General features: G+C 45.0%; 1 protein-coding gene across 4 annotated transcripts in view; it reads left to right on the top strand.

Annotated features, from left to right (window-relative positions):
* The first annotated feature begins 10,854 nt into the window (after nt 1-10,854).
* Nucleotides 10,855-20,055, top strand: part of RASA2 (RAS p21 protein activator 2) — a 129,866-nt gene continuing 120,665 nt past the window's right edge. For all 4 annotated transcript variants that reach the window (XM_036332368.1, XM_036332366.1, XM_036332369.1 and 1 more), the window contains exon 1: nt 10,855-11,041. In XM_036332368.1, the coding sequence (XP_036188261.1) occupies nt 10,909-11,041 (133 nt within the window). In that variant the 5' untranslated portion in view covers nt 10,855-10,908. The remainder of the gene's footprint in view (nt 11,042-20,055) is intronic.

The following is a 20,055-nucleotide window of genomic DNA, read 5'->3' as shown; positions in this document are numbered from 1 at the left end:
CCCACCGCGGGAGGTGTGCTGAGCAGGCGGAGGAAGGCCAGGGCCTCCGCAGACTTCTCTGGGCCTCGGGGAGGGGCTCCTCCTGCAGGTTGGCGGGCATCGCCCTGGGAGCGGCTGCATCTGGGTTGAACTCAACAGCACAGCATGATTCTGCAGGGAGGGAGAGGGAATGTCATTTCCTGGGCTGCCCCCAGGACCAGTAGGGAATGAATTGCACCAAGAAGTTCTCACCTGCTCCTGATTAGAGGCCAGGGAAGTAGCTGATTTGACAGCCAACAGGCCTCCAGGCATCAGCGATCACGAGGGAAAGGTGAGTCAGCAGCAAGACTCGTGGTGGACATTCTGGGCAAGAGTCAGATGGGGTTGTGGGGGCTGTAGCAGCAGCCAGAGCAGAGGCTGAGTCATGAAGAAGCACCAGCAGGCCCTTCCCGCCAGTAGGAACCTCAGCAGATGGAGCCTCAGCAGCGGGGACTCACAGGACTCTGGGGGATGAGTTGGACACAACCCAGGGAGTGTCCCGGCCACCACCACAGCAGCAAGCAGCCAAGATGCAGAGATGCTAATGACCTGAGAAGCCCATCTTCTCTCGGTGCTGAGGGGAGTGCATGAGGCACAACGCCACCCAGAACCCAGACACCATCTTGCAGAGACAGAGAGGGAGGATGCAGATATCTAGACACTAAGCATGTTTTACATAAAGAGATGGACCAGCCCTAACTGGTTTGGCTTGGTGGGTAGAGCGTCGGCCCGCAGACTGAAGGGTCCTGGGTTCGATTCCAGTCAAGGGCATGTACCTTGCTTGCGGGATCCATCCCCAGTAGGGGGCATGTAGGAGGCAGCTGATCAGTGTTTCTCATCAATGTTTTTAACTCTCTATCCCTCTCCCTTTCTTTCTGTAATATATATATATATATATATATATATATAGAGAGAGAGAGAGAGAGAGAGAGAGAGAGAGAGAGAGAGATGGACCATTTACCTTACATGTCTATTTATTTTTAATGTATTTTTTATTGATTTCAGAGAGTAGGGGTGAGGGAGATAGATAGATAGATAGATAGATAGATAGATAGATAGATAAACATCAATGATGAGAGATAATCCTTGATCAGCTGCCTATTGCATACCCCACAGCCTGGGCATGTGCCCTGACTAGGAATCAAACGTTGACATCTGATTTATAGGTTGACACTCAACCACTGAGCACCCCCGGCCGGGCCCTAACATGTCTATTTAAACTGTTGTGCCAGAGTATTTCCCAGCTATTCGGTAGTTGGAGGCTCCTAAGGAAGATAAGAATAATTTTTAGAGAAATAAAGATGGTACATTTTCTCTGCACATGTGTGAGCAGGGTGAAAAAACCTGCCACCCTTCACACACATCGGCATTGCCAGCTTCCCCGTCCTCCTCCTGCTGCTAAATTTGGCGCCGCTTGGGCTGCTCGATTCCTCCCATCCACCCACACCCAACTGTGGAGAAGCGCGTGGAGGGTCCAGACCAGATTTCTGGGATTTTCGATGCAGAACTGGGGCCGTGGGGAGAGGGAGAGAAGTGGTATTCGCTGCATGGGTAGATTCTAAGGAGAAAAGAATGAAAAACAAGCTCCTCTAGCAAGAAGCCATGGAGAGCAGGGGCATGAATGTGTGCAGCCACATGGGGTGGGCGTGGGAGAGGGACAGAGAGGGATGCAGCAGGGAGCATGTTACTCAGGCAACAGAGTGAGGGATGGAATGGCTGGACATTCAAGGAGAGGAAAGATTACATACTTGGATCTCATTTATATTCCTTGAGATGAAGAGTAGAATTTCTGCCCTGGCTGGTTGGGATAGAGTGTTGGTCTGCGGACTGAAGGGTCCCAGGTTCGATTCCGGTCAAGGGCACATGCCCGGGTTGTGGGCTTGGTCCAATGTGCAGGAGGCAGCCAATCAATGATTCCCTCTCATCATATCTCTCTCTTCCTCTCCCCTCCTCTCTGAAATCAATAAAAATATTTTTAAAAAGGGGGGGAAAGAGTAGATTTTCTATCAGGACTGCCTTCCGTTGCCTCCATCACTTTGTTGAAGACCTATCTCCTTCCTCCAGTAGCAGCAAATGGCAGGCAGGGCCACCACGTGATGAATCAAGAGCATTGCCCATCAGGTGACTCATGAATGAACAACTTGGACTCTAAGAGATGGTTCCATAGCATCAGCACATAAAATGTGCAAAAGTCCAGCTTGCAACAACTGGGATCATGCTTTGGGCTCCAATAACTGCCAAATGGTAGCTTAAACTAATGGGCATCTATTTTTCTCCCTCATAACAAGCCTGGAGGAAAGCAGTTCAAAGCTGGTGTAGAGGCTGGAAGATTTCAGGACAGGAATTCTCTTGGCCTTTTTAAAAACATATTTATTGTTGACACTACTACAAATGTCCCCATTCCCCCCTCTGCCCCCCTCCCCTAGCCTTCACCACACTATTGTCTGTGCCCACGGGCTATGCATACATATGTTCTTTGGCCAATCTCTTCGCCTTCTTTTATCCAGCCCCTCCCACCCGCCTCCCCTCTGACAGCTGTCAGTCTGTTCCATGCATCCGTGCCTCTGGTTCTATTTTGTTCGTCAGTTTATTTTGTTCATTAGATTCCACATATAAGTGAGACATGGCACTTGTCTTTCCGTGACTGTGTCTTTCTGTGGCCTTTTTTGTTATGGTCACAAGAAAGCAGCTGCATTTCCAAACGTTGTATCGTGTTTAATGAAGGAAGAAGGTAAGGGGGCTCAGAGAGAAGGTGTGGTGGCAGCCTCATCTGTCCCTTCTGCCAGGAAAAGCAAAAGCCTCCTGGAAGCCCAAGGAAGGCTCCCCCTCGTGCCTCATTAGGCATAACCAAGTCTAGCTGTTGGGGAGGCTGACATGGCACATCTGCCTTTACTGACCCCTACACTGAAGGCAGCAGAGCAGAACAGCCCTCGTGGTTGTAAACCCAGTGGAAGCGGAGAGGCTCAAATTGACCTCCCGGGCCAGGGCCGTTGTTAGTCTTCTCCCAGGTGTCTTCTTTCTGCCTTCAGCCGAGAGGGGATGAGACCAGGAATGTAATTAGAAAACAAAGCCCCTGCCCCAGCCGGTTTGGCTCCGCGGATAGAGCTTCGGCCTGTGGACAGAAGGGTCTCAGGTTCGATTCCGGCCAAGGGCACATGCCTGGGTTGTGGGCTCGATCCCCAGTGGGGGGTGTGCAGGAGGCAGCCGATCGATGATTCTCTCTCATCATTGATGTTTCTATCTCTCCCTCTTCCTTCCTCTCTGAAATCAATAAAAATATATTTAAAAAAAGAAAAGAAAATGAAGCCCTGACCCTTTACAACATGAATAAGTATAGCATTTTTTTTAAATCTAGTTTTATCTAGAAATGGGAAGTATCTGTTGAGTTAACTGCAATATAAAAGTCTCCTCCTGCCAGCCTGGCCTTTTTGACTCGTTGGAGGTCTGATGGGAAAAGAGATGAGATCGGAGCTGAGCGTTGGCTTTATGAGAGATCCTGAACCCAAGCTGTGCTGTTTGGGGGCCTAGAATTGGGAAGATGGCCTTTCTTGTCAGCTTTGCTGACACCTGGAAGCTGAATAGGCTCTAAAAGACTGTGTTCTCGGTTTGGGCCTGGACAGTCCCACAGCAGCCACCACACGGCGGTGAGAGTCCCTCAGGCTACCTCCTGAGTGTTCACAGTGACAGAGGGAAGCCAGAGCAGGAAAGGAAGAACATAACAAACCCAGCAGCCCTCTCTGCCAATGGCGAGTCTAACTGAACACTTGGGCACTCCTGGAAAGAAATCGTTGGGGAGAGGTGGAATTACTCAGGCAAGTGGACGGCAGAGGCAAGATCAAGAACTTTGGGTTAATGATGTTAGTAAGGTTTTATGTGTAGCCACAAGCTGATATGGTTGCCTGGAGATTTGACCATAATAACAAGTATGGAAACAACTTGTACTTTGAAATAAGGTTTTCCAACTTCCACAACAACCCACACAACATGGGAGATGTTTAGACCTAGCCCACCACTAGACAACAGTTCATGACCCGTGAGCTTCTCTCTCCTTGGTGTCTCTGCCAAAAATGAGCTTCTTGTGACACACACAGCCCCAGCCCAAGGGGAGGATTGCAAACCCCAAACCCTGCCTCCTTCCCTTTCTCCTTCCTCATCTGACTTCTGAGGTGTTGCCTTTTCTCTGCACCTAAGCTTCCTGCAAAGCCCAGGCTCAGCCCAACATGGTTATGTGGTCGGCTCTGGTTTCCCTTGTGGGTTTTAAATTCAGAATGCTGAGTTCATTTATTAGCAGCTTCTCTCAACAGGCCACCCCATTCATTTGCTCATTCATTCATTCCTTTATTCATTCATCACTCATCAAACATTTAGTAAGTGCTTTCTGTGTTCTTTTAGGTTTTATATATGCACTAGAGAGGCAAAGACAAATAAAATATTGTCCAGTCTTTGAGAATCTTACATACCGGCAAACAAGTAGGAATGGTAAGGGTGTTATGAATATTCCAGTGAATGTATACACAGTGTACTATAGTGGCACAAAGGAAGAAGAGGCCAGTTCTACGGGGCAAACCAGGATGTAAATCGTGGGTATTACACACATTGAAATATCTTCAGTTGAACTTACTATTGAAATATAAGTTGTATGGTGGTCAGAGTTGGCTGCCTACTCTACGGCTATGGGTTTCCTTTCTTTCACAGGAGAACATGGGTTTGGCTTAGCTCTCGGGTCTCAGACAGCATGGCACTTTTGGAACGAGAGTCCATCTCCAAGTCCAGGGACTGTGTTCTCCTGCACGCCCCTACTGGGGATCAAGCCTGCAACCCAAGCAGGTGACCTTGATCAGAATCGAGCTCAGGACCCTCCCATCCACAGGACAGAAGCTCTATCCACTGAGCCAAACCAGCTAGGGCCAGATCCAGGAACTATTGATCAGGCTAAGATAATTATACATTCGTGATTATGAGTGAGATGTAAGGAAAATATACCTGGACAGGGTGGGAAGGAGCATGCGGGGAGAGGGAGTTGACTTCCAGAAAAAACTATCTGGGAAGGGTTCTCCGAGAGAGAGAGAGAGAGAGAGAGAGAGAGAGAGAGAGAGAGAGAGAGTAAATGCTTCTACCTGCCATTGGATGTGAAAATGTTTAGAGCTTCAGCAGTCATCTTGTGACCATGAGGCCAAAACCAAAAGAATTGCATAGAAGCTAACCCATTACCTTGCCGTCATTGAGTTTATGAATTAATCATCCCTTGGACTGTGTCTCTAAGGACATTTTTTCCCTCAAGTTTTATTGTGATAAAATATACATAACATAAAAGTGACCTTCTGAGCCATTTTAGAGTGTACAATTCAGAGGCATTAACTACATTCATATTGTTGTGCAACCATTACCACCATCCATTTCCAGAACTTCTTTCATCTTGCAAAACTGAAACTCTACACCGATCAAACTGTAACTCTTCAATCCTCTCCTTGCTCAGCCCCTGACAACTAGCATTCTATTTCTGTCTCTAGGATTTTGACTACTCTAGGAACCTCATCTAAGTAGGATCATACATATTTGTCTTTTGTGACTGGCTTATAAACTCCCCTGCCTGGGTACACATCTGAATCAGGGAAGAGGGGACACTTTTACTTTGAAATAAGAAGTTTTGATTATTATTCTGCAGTGGACACTTTACATTACTGACATGAGTGTCCTGCATACACTTCACTGAGGGCAGGAGAGAAGTTGAGTCCCAGAGCAGGGGGAAAGAAGACGGAGGGGAAATAAAGTGGCTTTTACCCACAGAATTCTGCTTATGCCATAAAATGACTAGTACAGGAGTTGCTGGCTCCTCCTCCTCCTCCAAACTGCCCTGCTCTTCCAGTCCCTTCCTGTGGGTTCCTTTTTGTCTCTAGGAGCAACCTGTGCCCTTCTTGGCTCAAATGAGATTCCCCTATGATTCTCTTCTGGAGCCAGCTTTTCTGCTTTGGGACTAACCCCTCAACCAGCCTTTTCACCTTCAAAATGCCATGGGAGCTGCTCAGAAGTTGCTCTCACCATCAGGAATGACTTCCTCTAAGAACTGGACTCACCCAAACCCTCAACACTGGGAAAGCTGCCAAGTGGGAGATGGCTCCTCCTAGGATGGCGCTGGAGTAGCGTGACTGGGTGTGCGTGCACTGCAGTGGGTCCACATCAGGTCCAATGCCAGATGTCCTACTGACTAGCTGCCTGACCCGCGGAAGCCTCCTCGCCCTTCTGCGCTCAGAGACATGGTCTCTAAAATAGGAATTGCAACAACAGCAAAAATCACAACAAACAATAATGATCTCATCCACATACAGGTCCACATACAGAGTACATGGCACGAGTCCTTTCAGAGACATTCCCCTTGGGCCTGCACTGTTGAATCTCTCCTTACTGATGTTTTCCCCACCCTGGGTTTTGCTGTCAAAGGAGGCTTGGGGCCAGCCCTGTAGCCAGTTCCTTTCTAGTTCCATTCAAGCCTCCTTTCTCCTACCTCAGGGTTTGGGAAAACACAAAGGCATTAATCTACCCAACCACCCTTCCACTGTCCTCCCACGGCACTGAGAAGAGGACCGAGGGGTGACATGTTGGTGTCTAACCTCCTGTGAGTGCAGCCAGCTGGGTCTCCAGCCCCACCCTCCTTTGCTGGAGGCACAAATTCAAATGTGTGCCAACCAGGCGAGCGAGAGGGGTCTCCACCTCAGGAGACCTTGGTTGTGTCTTTACATTATGAAAATCAGCTGGGCTATGGCCTGGTTCTCACCAACTGGATGGAGCGTTTCCCTAGGTTTCAGGATGATGGACAAACCTGCCCAGATAGAGAAACCCCTTGAGTACAGACTAGCAAGTGGAACAAGTGCATCTTTGCCCAATGTTCCCGTTTTCTCTTCAGAGCCATGACTAGAAGAGTGCAGTGGAGGTGGAGTGGGTATGCCATCCAGTCCAAAAGCAGGGAGGCTGAGAAATAGCTGAAGTCAGACGGGCCTTCCGTCATCGATGGTCCCAGTTCTCACACTCAGGCCTTCAGTGTCCTCCTCAGGCACCGAGCAAATTTGAAAATGTTTCTAATGAAGGAACTGGGAGCTTTAGCATAAAAACTTGCCCATTTTGGGGGGCACATCCTTGTTATGGCCAGGTGTGATCTTAAGGTGAAATGTTAAAAGTACATTTTGAATATTCTGCAAAAATATTCTGAGTTTTTAAATTCTCGCCTCACCTTCCACCTCTCCAACTTTGTAAAAACAAACAAACAAAAAAATGCTGATTGGTTTAGAGGTTGTTTGTACGATGTAACTGAATGAATAATGCTTAATAGACAAATGGTACTCTGATGAGGTGATGGGGGAAATTGTGTTATCAATGACCAACTTGCCTTCCCACAGGCCCGCTGGAAGCAGTTCTGCCTCATGAGTGGACAACCCTGGGAAAATGATCTGCATTCAAATACTAGAAAGCCAGCACATTTTTCTTCTCCTGGCTCACCAGAAGGAAGGTAATAAATAACTCAGGACCAAGCGATACGCCTTTTATTGCCATGTTAGAGGTTGAAGGGTGCTGATTCAAAACAATGCTGTGCAACGCCAAGTTCTGGAATTCGTTTCTAGCTGTAGGACATTGTCTTATTACAAGGGAAGCCATTTTCCTACCTCAGGCACCATGAAGCAAGCAATGCGTGAAAATGACTGAATGGGTTAAACACTGGTGAAGAAAGAGGAAAAGGACTTAGTAGTGAATGGTTGCTCATCAGAGCAGAGAGGGTAGAGTTAGGAGAGGTGGCCTTTAAATACATTCATTAATAATTTGAGGAAGGAAGTGAAGTGCAAGTTTGTGCATGATGCAATATTGTTCCAGTTACTAAACATCGTGAAGAAATGAGAGGAACTCTAGAGGAGTTTAAACACAATGCAAGGGCAATAAAGGGAGGGGAGGTGTAACAGCTTCTTGTAATTGTACTGTGAGTAAGTATTATTAGTCTCTATAAAATTTTATTTCCCAAATATTTTACATGAAGGAAACACTGACTCTGCTAAAGATCTCTGCAATCAGCCCAGTATCAGTAAAAGAATAATGATGTCCTTAAATGTCTATTCAAAGTCAGAGTAATTAGGAATCATTTTAGATGAAGAAAAATGGGTTTTAGTGAAACAGTATGATAATTCTGAAATGTGAAATAGGAAGGCTGCTGGAGAGGGGAAAAAAGTGGAGGGTGCACTTCGTGTAAAATTGTTTTCATATCTCTAGTGACAATTTCTTAATAGAGCCATGAACTTGGGGTTAAAATAGTGAAAAGGCAGAGAAATTAGGAGAATCTGGTATAGATATTGATATTTTAAGGAAGGGAACAAAACTTTAAAAACTAGCTTTTCATTTCAAATTGCAGAATATTGTTAAAGTTTCCGATTTTAACCATTTGGACGGGTATGATGATGAATAATAAATACAAATTAGAATCTTCAAAACAGGAAAACTTCAAGTCTGCCGAGTGGAGGAAATAGATGAGCAACTATGATTGGATCCATTTTATTCAACAGATAGTTTTTGAGGGAGTTAAAAACATGAAGCTAGGAGAAGAGATAAACAAGCACACAGGTACATAATACCACGTAGAAAGTGCTCAGGGCCCCAGAAAGGTACAGAGAAGAAGCTGTGTCGAGGAGAGAAGGAGACAGATGGCTGAGGCAGCATTTGTCCAGGCAGGAAGAAGGTGGACACTGACGGACTCAGGCTCGAGAGAAAAGTGACTCAGTGTGGCCAGTGGTCAGAGGAGACAGGTAGGCTGGGTTCATTTCCGACACAGGACATTTGCCTGAGGAATTTTTACTTTCCTCTACTGTCATTTCTAGCACTCTTCATGACCTGCAGGGTAGCTTGCTGGCTGGCGGAAGGGATGAATCAAGCCATTGACGTTTTCTGGAGCTGACAAGTGACCAGCTCCCATTTTTGTTTTAGGAAGATTAACTTAAGTGGTGAGTAGGAGGATGGGAGACCTCTTAGACAAGAGCATGAGGCGGTGTTTACTGAATTAATCCTACTACATGCCCAGCATTCCACTAGATACCCCACACACATACTATCAATCCTAAGGACAACTCTTTGGAGAAGGAGAAGTAAGAATAGCATTCCCTTTTTACTATTAAAAATCAGGTTCAGAAAGGCTGAGTAACTTGCCCAAATGTTGCACATATAAAAGTGGTAGAATTAGGCTCCAACCCACGTCGGCCTGTCTCATAAGCTCATGTCTTTTTAAAAACAACCAAAACAAACCCTGTAACATGTCGGTACTATTCAAATGAGGAGAATTTTAACAAGGACAATGACAGGGACTGGAAAGGAAGGGAAGGGAGAGAGGAGATTTTGGCAGAGTCAGAAGGATGTGGCAACTGAAAACATATGGTGACAAGGGATTTAAAAAAAAGAGAGTCAAAGTTGTTAGCCCAGATCACAGAATATGGCTGTGAGCTCAGCCTTGGAAAGAAAAATGAGAAATCAAATTTTGGACTTATTGTTTGAAATGACGGCAAAACACCCACATAAGAGGAGGTAAGCTGACTTTCTCCAAAATGTGTAAGACTCATATAGAGATCACTGGCAACACACCCAAAACTGGAAGTGTCACTCCTCAGCGACAGGCACGCGCTGATTCTCTCTGGCTGCCCAGCCTTTGCACAGTGGCTTCTCCTCCTTGTCACGTTTCTGCCTCTCCTGGCTTGTTTTCCGTTCACTCCGCAGGGCATTTCCCAGGACGAGGCCCCCCCAGTTTCCTCATCTCCCTTCTTTTCTCCCAGGGCCTCTGTCCTTTTCTGTCTCCCCATAGACCGAGCTGCTGGAAGGCGGGGGCTCTCTTCACCTTGACCGTTGTGCAGTCTCTGGGGCCATCACTAAGTCTGACTCTCAAAAAAACATTTGCTGACCGACTGACGGATTCCTATTGTTGCCCTGGAAAACAAATACCCTGCCCGGTTAAGTCACAGTTTCTTCCTTCTTAGGGCAATGCAGGGCACAACCTCAAGACCAGGAAATCATCTTCCTCATCACATACCAGGGCATTATTCATGCAGTTTACTCACTGCATGGAGTTCCCTTGAAATAAAGCTGACAACTAGTCAGAGAGGACACATTTCCTAGTGTCAATCAACTTTTTAACAAGCCCACTTGTGGGGGAGGTTGGGAAGGGAGCGAGGGGGGCAGAGAAACCCCACCCTTCTTCCTTCTGTTTCCGAAATACACAAGTCGTGATAAAGGCTTCAGCATTTCTCTGCGGGTGGGTGTCAGGCACTGTACTCGTGTGGTAATTGGGGACTAGGGTCCTTTTTTGCACCAGCTTTTGCAAAGCAGTAATTTTACTTAAAAATAAGGATGTGTGTGTGTAGTGTGTGGCTAGGGGTGGGGGGACCTACGGATATTATTGAGGGGATCTCTAATGCACCCCTTGCTCCTTTTGAATATGGGAGTTTTGAGGTCCACCGGCCTAACTGCATCCTACTCCACCGGCAGTTAGGAGAGGGAAGTCGGCGGGTGCAGAGCGCACTTCCCCGGAGGACTTGGGGGTTCGGGAGGGCCGGTTCCCTCTAAGGGGGTTTCAAGGCTGCTCACAGCCGGGACTTGGGAGCCGCACTCGGCTGGCGCCTCGGCATTTATGGGGCAAAGAGCAGGAAAGCCAGGAGCGCAGTTCCCGCGGGGGGCGGCGGCCGGGCTCGGGGCAGGACGGCGGGGACTGTGCTGACCGGGTGGGGCGGGGCGGGGCCGCAGGGGCGGGGCGGGGCGAGCTGCCGGGGGCGGGGCCGGGGGCGGGGCCAGGCGCGCGGCGCCCTCACTCGGCCGCTGGGCTCCGCCTCGCCGGCTACGCAGGCGGCGGGGCTGCGGCACGGGCCGGGCAGCACCATGGCGGCGGCGGCGCCTGATGCTGCGGCGGCGGCTTCCGAGGCGCCGGCGGCGACTGCGACGGCGGAGCCCGAGGCTGGGGACGAGGACAGTCGCGAGGTCCGAGTGCTGCAGAGTCTGCGGGGCAAGATCTGTAAGCGGGGGCCGGGCTGACGGGACCCGCCCAGCGGCGGCCGCGGGGCTGAGGGGGCGGCGGGCGCGCGGAGGTGCTGGCGCCGCGCCGCGCCGGGGTCGCGGGACCGGGAGGGGGCCGGGGCGAGACGCGCGGGGAGGGCGGGCGCGGGCGAGGCTGGAAGGGGGGTGTGTTGGGGGCGGCGGCGCCCGGACGGGGCGGCGTGGGCTGGGCTGCCCGGTCCGGAGGGAGTGGAGCCGGGAATTCGTCCGGGAGGGGGGGTGCCCGGGCAGCGCCCGCGTGAGGGGCTCGGCCCGGGGGCGCGGCCTGGGCGCGGGGACGCCCCAGCTCGGGGCGCGGCCGGGGTCGCGGGCCGGGGGCGTGAGTCGCTTCCGGCCGCCCGGAGACGCAGGCCTGCGGGCGGTGCGGGCGCCGGGAGGGAGCAGCCCGGAGGTGGCAGCCGAGCGGTAATTACCGGGAGGCGCGGCCGGAGGGGGAGGAGGAGGGCGGGGAAGCGGGGCCGGCCCGAGGGGAGGGGGCTGCCCGTTTCCTGGGCTCCCGAAAAGGGCGCCCCGACCTGGAGGAGACGGGCCGCCGCGGGGCTCCGGGGGCCGCCGCCGCGGGGGTCGGGGAGGGGCGCGGCGGACACCTGTGCTCGCCCGGCTCGCGGCGGCGGGACTTGCACCGAGAGACGGCGTGACTGGCGGTGACGGGCAGGATGTAGTGGCTTCCTGTGAGCAGGTCTCAAAACACACTCCTCCAGCCGGCACTTAACCCACTTAATTCATTTCCTCCGCGTGCATGTAATTACTTCTGTGAACGAGCCGTGCGAGCTGACTTCATACACATTTGTTGCTTAGAGGCTCTGAGCACTACCATGGACAGACTGTTTGAGTCCAGTTATTTGGATTTTTTTTTTTTGGAAATAAAACGACCCTTTGGCGTCAAATTGCCCCCTCCCCTCTCCCCCCACAGTATTGAATGCAGAGGAAACACTTTTATTTTTCTATTTGTAATCTATAGCAATAAAACTTACTTTTGCCTTTGTCAAATGTCACATTTTCTTTATTCCGTATCCTCAGACGCAACGTGCTTCGTGGAAATAACTCTGAGTTTTGAGGCGTGCTTGTGACTTTGTATGAAGGAAATCCAATTACATTAACATGGGAAACAGTGCTCTTTCCTACACAGGATGTAAATTTTTCCTCTTTCTGAATGAGTAGTAGTATTGATTGAGCTTGGATTCTCCCACTTTCCTCTTTTCAAGTTGCTCTCCCGTTGAAGTATTCCTGACTTTATTAAACCTCAGAGGCAGATGTGTTAAACTTTTCCACCTTGTTATTCTCAGAAGTAATCCTCAGGGCCTTAAGAGGGTACAGTTTTTAAAACCTGGAAAATGACGCCAGAAAAGTAGATCTTGTCTGTATCTAACTTCTCCAAATTGAAGTTACCTTCTAGGGTATAAACTCTTATAATTTAATATTTGGGGAAAGTATAAGTGGGCCAGAGTTTCCCCCTTGATCTAATTTTCCCAGTTTTTTTTACTCCTTTACATTTTATGTATTTACTTATTTTTATATTTTTATTGATTTCAGAGAGGAAGGAAGAGGGAGAGATAGGTAGAAACATCCATGATGAGACAGAATCATGGTGGATCGGCTGCCTCCTGCAAGTCCCCCACTGGGGATCGAGCCCACAACCCGGGCGTGTGCCCTTGACTGGAATTGAACCTGGATCCTTTCAGTTCGCAGGCGGACGCTCTATCCACTGAGCCAAACCGGCTAGGGCACTCCTTTACATTTTAGTGTCACTTGGTGCTAGGCATTCTCCATTGGAGCCTCACTGATTTACATGGCTGCAGGTTCCATGGAATTGTGGGTTGGACTCTTTGCAGAACTTACCTGCCCTGTACTTTCACCTGCTCCATGGCAAAGATATCACAGTAGGAGATACCACTGTAAGTGTACTTGGGCCAACAAATTAAAAAAACACACAAATTTGTTTCTATGGTTTAGACTCGCAGTGGCTCTCAACCTTCCTAATGCCGCGACCCTTTAATACAGTTCCTCATGTTGTGGTGACCCCCAACCATAAAATTATTTTCGTTGCTACTTCATAACTGTAATTTTGCTACTGTTATGAATCGTAATGTAAATATCTGATAGGCAGGATGTATTTTCAGGGGTCGCGACCCACAGGTTTAGAGCAACCCCACTACCCAGATGTGAAGATTGATCATCCAATTGCTAGGAATATTACCGCTTTAACCATAGTCAAAGTATTCTGCTAGTTCAGTCAGTTTCTTGCTTTTTTAACTGCTCCGTTTATAGCTCAGATCATAGAGTGTCTGCTTCATAGAAAAAAAAAATGTATCAGGACACATACGTGAAGTTTCTCCCCACCTCCCTCGCCATTTCTTTGCCCTCCTTTTAGCTGGTGTGATCCAGAGTTGGTCGACCTTCAGAGCACTGAAGAGATGCTGTTTTCTGTTTCCCTGAAACTGACATGTGGGTTTTGCATGGTGGGGGGTTGGGGATGGAAGAGTCACTAGCAGGTGCTCAAGTCACAGAAATGGGACGAGGGTGGTGGTGACGCTGAAGATACTGAGCAGCTTGGGGAATCATGTCAGCTTCCCTTTTCCTCATCCTGGGAGCTTGGAGGAAAGCCGATAGTGCCCACTAGCCTGGAGATTGTGGCAGATTCCAGACTGCTGATGAGCGTCTCTGATCTGGAGAATTAGAGGCCCCTAAGGCTGAAAGGGGAGTCCGAGCGGAAATGTCCTTTTTCCTCAACTGGGGTAGAACCCTTCAACTCCAAATCATATCAGCAAAAAAGTGAGGATGGGTTGATTTGTGTATATACCAGTATATGTTTGAAGTTCTAGAGCTAACAGTCCATAGCCTTTTCTAGGGGTTTCATTCCATATTTATTAGTTTTCCCATATACTTTTCAAGGTGAAATACCCAGTTGACAGAAGGAAAAACCATTTTGTGGTGTCAGTTTCAAATAATCAATTGGCATTAGCAAATCCATTGTTGCTGACAATATTTTGATCCCAAATTCCCTGAGGTCCTTTGAGTGCCCTGGGAAACCATGGCTGTTCCAAATGGTCTGCTTGGTTAATATTCAAGAGGCAGGTTTGGTTGCTGTTTGTCCTACAGTTGTCATATGAACCCTGGAAGAAAATAAAGGTTTATTTCAGACTCCATACTTTGGTCTGAAGTCCTGTGCAGTGAGTGGCAGGTATGCTAGTGCAGAGGAAGCAATTTTGCATTGCTCCCCAAAATAACACAAACCCACACATGAGCAAAAGAAGGGAATTGGGGCTTTCTCCTTTATACTGTCAGGCTTCGTGCTGTTATTTTATGTTGTCCTTTTTGTTTGCTGCTTTTTGTTAAGTTTGTTCTTGTCTAATGAAATCGAATTGTAAAACTTTCCTGAAAGAGCCCATGTCACCTCATTCATGGGTTTACCTACTCAGGAGGGACCAGATTTGTAAGGGAGCCAATTTTTTTTTTTTTTAATATATTTTATTGATTTTTTACAGAGAGGAAGGGAGAGAGATAGAGAGTTAGAAACATCGATGAGAGAGAAACATCGATCAGCTGCCTCCAGCACATCTCCTACTGGGGATGTGCCCGCAACCCAGGTACATGCCCTTGACCTGAATCGAACCTGGGACCCTCAGTCCGCGGGCCGACGCTCTATCCACTGAGCCAAACCGGTTTTGGCAAGGGGACCAAATTTGAGGATTTGTGTGAACATTGAGACCTGTTGTATGGTATCAAATTTGGGAACATGATGTGTCCCAGAACTTACTTGGTTTCCCTGACATCATCTTTAGAGAAGAATGGCCTAGGTCAGTGGTTCTCAACTTGTAGGTCACGACCCCTTTGGGGGTCGAACAACCCTTTCACAGGGGTCGCCTAAGACCATCGGAATACACATATATAATTACATATTGTTTTTGTGTTTAATGATGTTCAATCTGTAACAATGAAATTGGGGGTCACCACAACATGAGGAACTGTATTAAAGGGTCGCGGCATTAGGAAGGTTGAGAACCACTGGCCTAGGCTATTTGGCCAAGAAGGCTCTGTAGGGTATGCTGGAGTATAGACGGATTCTTGGTCAGGTTAGTCACTTAATTTCCAACTTTCGTTAACCTCTGTGCCTCTGTATTCTCATGTGTAAAATGGGGATAGTGAAAACATCTCTATCTCACAGGATTGATTTGAGGATTAAATAAATCCTGTCCCCCAGAATCTGGGATAGACATGAACCATCTCTCAAGAAGGAGTAAAGTAGGAGATAAAAATTAATCTTTATTTGATGTTCTTTTCCAACATGCACTGGCATTACTGGTGTGCAAAGCTGATTAAAATCAGAAGAGACCTGTATTCTGTTTCTACATTGTTAATTATTATTCATGTGACGACTTTAGGCAGCTCACTTACGTTTGAGCTTATCTTCCTCATCTTTAAAATGGGAATAATGCTGCATCATGTACATGTTGTTCCCTCTGCCTGGGAGTGTCTTTCTCCTCTTTCCCACCCCATATACTTATATCAGAGAACTCTGCTCATCCTTCAAAAACCCGCTCCATGCCATGTCTCTTCTCTGGGGTACTGTCACACCCCCGTCCCTGGAGAGAAGGTCTTAAGACTGTATTGCAGAGGAATCACAATTCCTTGTCCATTTCCTTATTATTTAGCACATTTCTTAAAAATTATTTTCTTTGTTAGACTGTGAGCTCTTCCAAGGTAGAATTTATTCTTACTCATTTAAAAAAACAAACAAACAAAAAAAAAAAACGATTCCAGTGTCAGCATGGTGCCTAGAACAGAAGAGGCCTTTAGAAAATGCCCTGCCTCTCACTATGTTTTCCTGAGGAGGATTTGAAACACAAGATAGGAAAGGGTTTTGTAAATTTTACAACTAAACAAAAAAAAGAAGAGATGGCATTATTAAGAGAAAACTGCATGATCTGTGGCAGAAAGTTCATCCCTTTCAAAATCACAGTGCCAGCTGAGTTTAGGTTTGAACTGTTGCCAAAGTTGCCTCATTAGGAAAAGGATTAAATTTTTCTAAATGCTTTGATTGGTCATTATTAGTGGATTTGAATATTGTTACCTGACTGTATTCCATGATTATTGTTACTAATTGGCCCTGAGTCTGGTAAAGAAAAATCTCATACACCTTACCCATTAAATATTTTTATTTGTCATGGCAGGTTTGAGGGTTTTTTGGTAATAAAATATAAATCGAAACATTTTATTGACCATACAATTGAGAGGGAGAGATTAAAAAGAGTTTTATTCATGCTAAGAATTCATTATTATCAGATATTTGAAATGAGATAAGTTATTTAATAAATTAATAGAGGAAAAGATTTTAAAAGGGTTGGTTCATGCTAAGAATTCATTATTGTTAGAAATTTGAAATGAGATGAGTTATTTAGAATGAAGGAAGAATCCATCTTTCAGAGGGATAGAAATGAGAGAAAAGGGTTCTTTGTAAAAGTTCACAGAGCAGTCTGCTAATCATTTGCTCTGAGGAAGACAGGAGGTAAACCTCAATGAGTTCATAGATTTTTCTTTGTGTTTTGTTTTGTTTTTTAACTTAGAACTCTTTGAGTAGACTCTAAGAGACTGTGGAACTAACCTAGCTGAATTAAACTATCGTTTCATCCTTTAATCATAGATGCTAATCTTATTTCCTTGTTAATGTTCTTTATGAAATTATTTGACAATAATGTCAAATTACATGTTTTATGTATTAATGAAGTTTTATGCTCTAAAAGTTTTATTGTATAGCCATTGATTAATGTAATTTAAGAAACTTTTTTATGTATAGTAAGAAATTCCTATCATATGTCTTTAATTTTAGATATCAAAAATCTCTAAAGTAATATACCTTATGAGGTTACACCAGTACACATCAGTGAATAATTGACAAATTTTTATTAAGAGCATGTTTCTAAGAATATCATTAATGACAGAATGACTTTAGAAAAATTCTTTAACTTTGCTGAGTCCCTGTTTTCTTGTAAAATGAGAGGTTTGGATATGGTCTTTCAGATCCCTTTTAGCACCTAGTCTTTGATTATTTCTTTTTAAACTTGACCTATTTACTTTAAGACAGTGCATCAGATGCTTTTTAATGCTTAAATGTATTTAGTATGCCTTTTTGGCATAAGATACACTATTTAAAAAATGTTTATCTAAGATTTATTAGATCAGATTGTTTGAATCCTAAAATATTTTTTTCTGTGAGTGTTAATTACTTTATTCAGCAGTACATAGTACATATCTGAGTTGTAGGGCACTAGCTCATTGGACCGTGAATTGAACCTAGGCTGTGAATAGAATGCAAAAGTTCCTTACTAGTTTTTCCTAAAGTGTAACTAAGCAATTGTTGTTTTTTAGACCCCTGTATTAGAGGATAATAGAAGTTTAGGGCTGGAAGATAGAGAACGTCTCTTGTTTTTTCCCCTCATTTTACAAATAAAGTCGACAGAGAGTTCAGACAGTTAATGACCTGTGGACACTAGTTCACTAGTATTATCAAAGTTCTTTATAAAATGCTACATAGGATGAATTCATTAGTACTAATGTTGCAAATGTACGGCATTTAATATATGAAGATTACACTGCCTATCTAGTGATATATTCAATGGTAATAGATTTTTGTTGTGCTATCAACACACTCTCATCTGTTCCTTTTTAAGAATTTTTAAGAATTAAGAAGTGGTTAGGATTACTGATGAGACAGACTATGATTGTGACTTGAGTGAAGATTGAGCCTGGATGCTTCCCTGTTTGTGTCATGCTCTAACTCAGCTGTTTTTAGTCCTGACTACCCATCAGCATCACCTGTGAATTTAAATTCTGCTACCCATGCTCTACTCCAGACCTACTCAATCAGAATTTCTGGAGTGGTACCTGGACATCTGTAGGTTTAAAACCTTCCACATAGGGTGCTAATGGGCAGCTAGGATGGCAACTCTCTGCTTTTGCCAGTTGAACAGACTAGCCACAAATTACCTGAGTGGCAGCAACCTGCTGTGTGCATGACCATTTAAAGGGGACCAATAGAAAGTTTGGTGTGATCACAAGGAGGTTTTAATTTGTTTATTTTTAAAAAGATTTATTTATTTGATTAGTTAATACAAATACTTGTTTTAAGATACAAAAGGGTATACACTGAAAAGTAAGTTTTCTTATTTCTGTTGTCTCCCTAACCATTCCCTCTTCAGAAACAAGCATTACCAGTTTTTTGTGTGATCCTTACAGAGATTATTTAATATTTACATGCATAAATGTATGAGTATCACACCATACAAGTAATAGCAAAATATACACATTGTTTGCATCTTGCTTTTTTTCTTTTTTGTTCTTCCTTTGGTTAATCCTCATCTGAGGATATTTTCTTCATTGCTTTTCAGAGAGTGTGGCATGAGAGAGGCGCATCGACTGGCTGCCTCCCACATGTGCCCCGATGGGACAGGGAGTGAACTGGCAACCCAGGCATGTGCTCTTGACCAGGAATTGAACCCGTGACCCTTTGGTGTGTGGGCCAATGCTCTAAACACTGAGCATACTGGCAAGGGCTTGCTTTTTTATACTTAACAATAGTAGTTTGATGATTTTTCATCTATCTATCTAGGGAGCTGCCTCATTTTTAATAGCTGCATAATATTCCATCACCTGGATATACCACAGTTGATTTAACCAGTCCCCTATGATGTTCATTTAGGTTGTTTCTATTCTTTGCTATTACAAACAGTACTACAATAAATAACCTCATATGTATGTCATTTTTAATACGAGTGTATGTGCCTGTCAGTAGGATAAATTCCTAGATTTTATGAATTCAGTTGATGAATTGAATGGTATGTGCATTTTTATTTGGAAGGACAATGCCAAGCTGCTTTTCTTGGAAACTATAGCAGTTTATGCTCCTACCAGCAATGTATGAATGCCTATTTCTTTACACCCACATAATGTGTATTTTAAAACTTCTTGATCTTTACTAGTCTGTAAGATGAAAAGAAATGTCTAGTTTGTAGTTTTAATTTGCACTTCTTCTAAATGAGGTTAAGGATCGATTCTTTTTTTTTTTGGCTTCATATTTTTAAGAACCATTATTCCATTTTTTTGTGTGTGTGTGAACTTGTCTATTTCTTTTGTCCTTTTTTCTACTGGCTTATTATTTTTACTGGTTGTGGGGAAGCTTTATGCAACAAGAAGATAGATATATATATATATATATATATATATCTATCTATATATATATTTTAAAGGAAAGCTCTGACTGATGCTTGCATTTATTCTTGAGAACTTGATTGTGAGACCAAGTGAGGGCAATCAGTTGTTGATTTCATCTTTTTATGTAATTTCTGATATTAGAATAGAGATGGAGAAAGAACTGTTTAAGGAAAGGTAAGTGAAGACTTATAAACTGGAGTTAAAAGATAAACAATAGCTTGGGAGAAAATACTTGCAGCAAATCCTACAGACAAAAAGAAAACATATAGCACTTATTCTGTGCCAACCACTTTTAAAACACTTTAAGCATATTAACGTATTTAATCCTCACAGTAATTTTAAGTACAGTCATTGTCCACATTTTGCAGATGAAGAAACTGAGTCTCAGAATAGCTAAACTAAGTAACTTGACCAAGATCAGACAGTTAGTGAGTGTTGGAGCTGTTACTCAAACTGGGCAGGCTGGCTCTATAGTCCATCCTGTTACTCTGAACATACTATGCTATACTGCATCTGTCTTTATTAGTGTCTATGATATATAAAAAGTTCTTGCAAACTTTAAAAAGGAAAAGGCCATTAGAAAAATAAAGGATCTGACTAGGCATTTCACAGAAAAGGAGATAACAAAGGGTTAGGAAACAAAGGAAAATACTGGTAAGATTTAACAGAATTTAATCAGGGAAATACAAATTTTAAAAAGTCACTAGTTTGTGAAAACAGAAAACTTTGTTAATTTTTGGTGAGGATTTATGGGCAAGGTACTTT

The sequence above is a fragment of the Myotis myotis genome, unplaced genomic scaffold (genome assembly GCF_014108235.1).
Source record: "Myotis myotis isolate mMyoMyo1 unplaced genomic scaffold, mMyoMyo1.p scaffold_m19_p_13, whole genome shotgun sequence".
Taxonomy (NCBI): domain Eukaryota; kingdom Metazoa; phylum Chordata; class Mammalia; order Chiroptera; family Vespertilionidae; genus Myotis; species Myotis myotis.
Note: the sequence above shows the minus strand (reverse complement) of the source record. Positions and strands in the feature narration are given on the sequence as shown.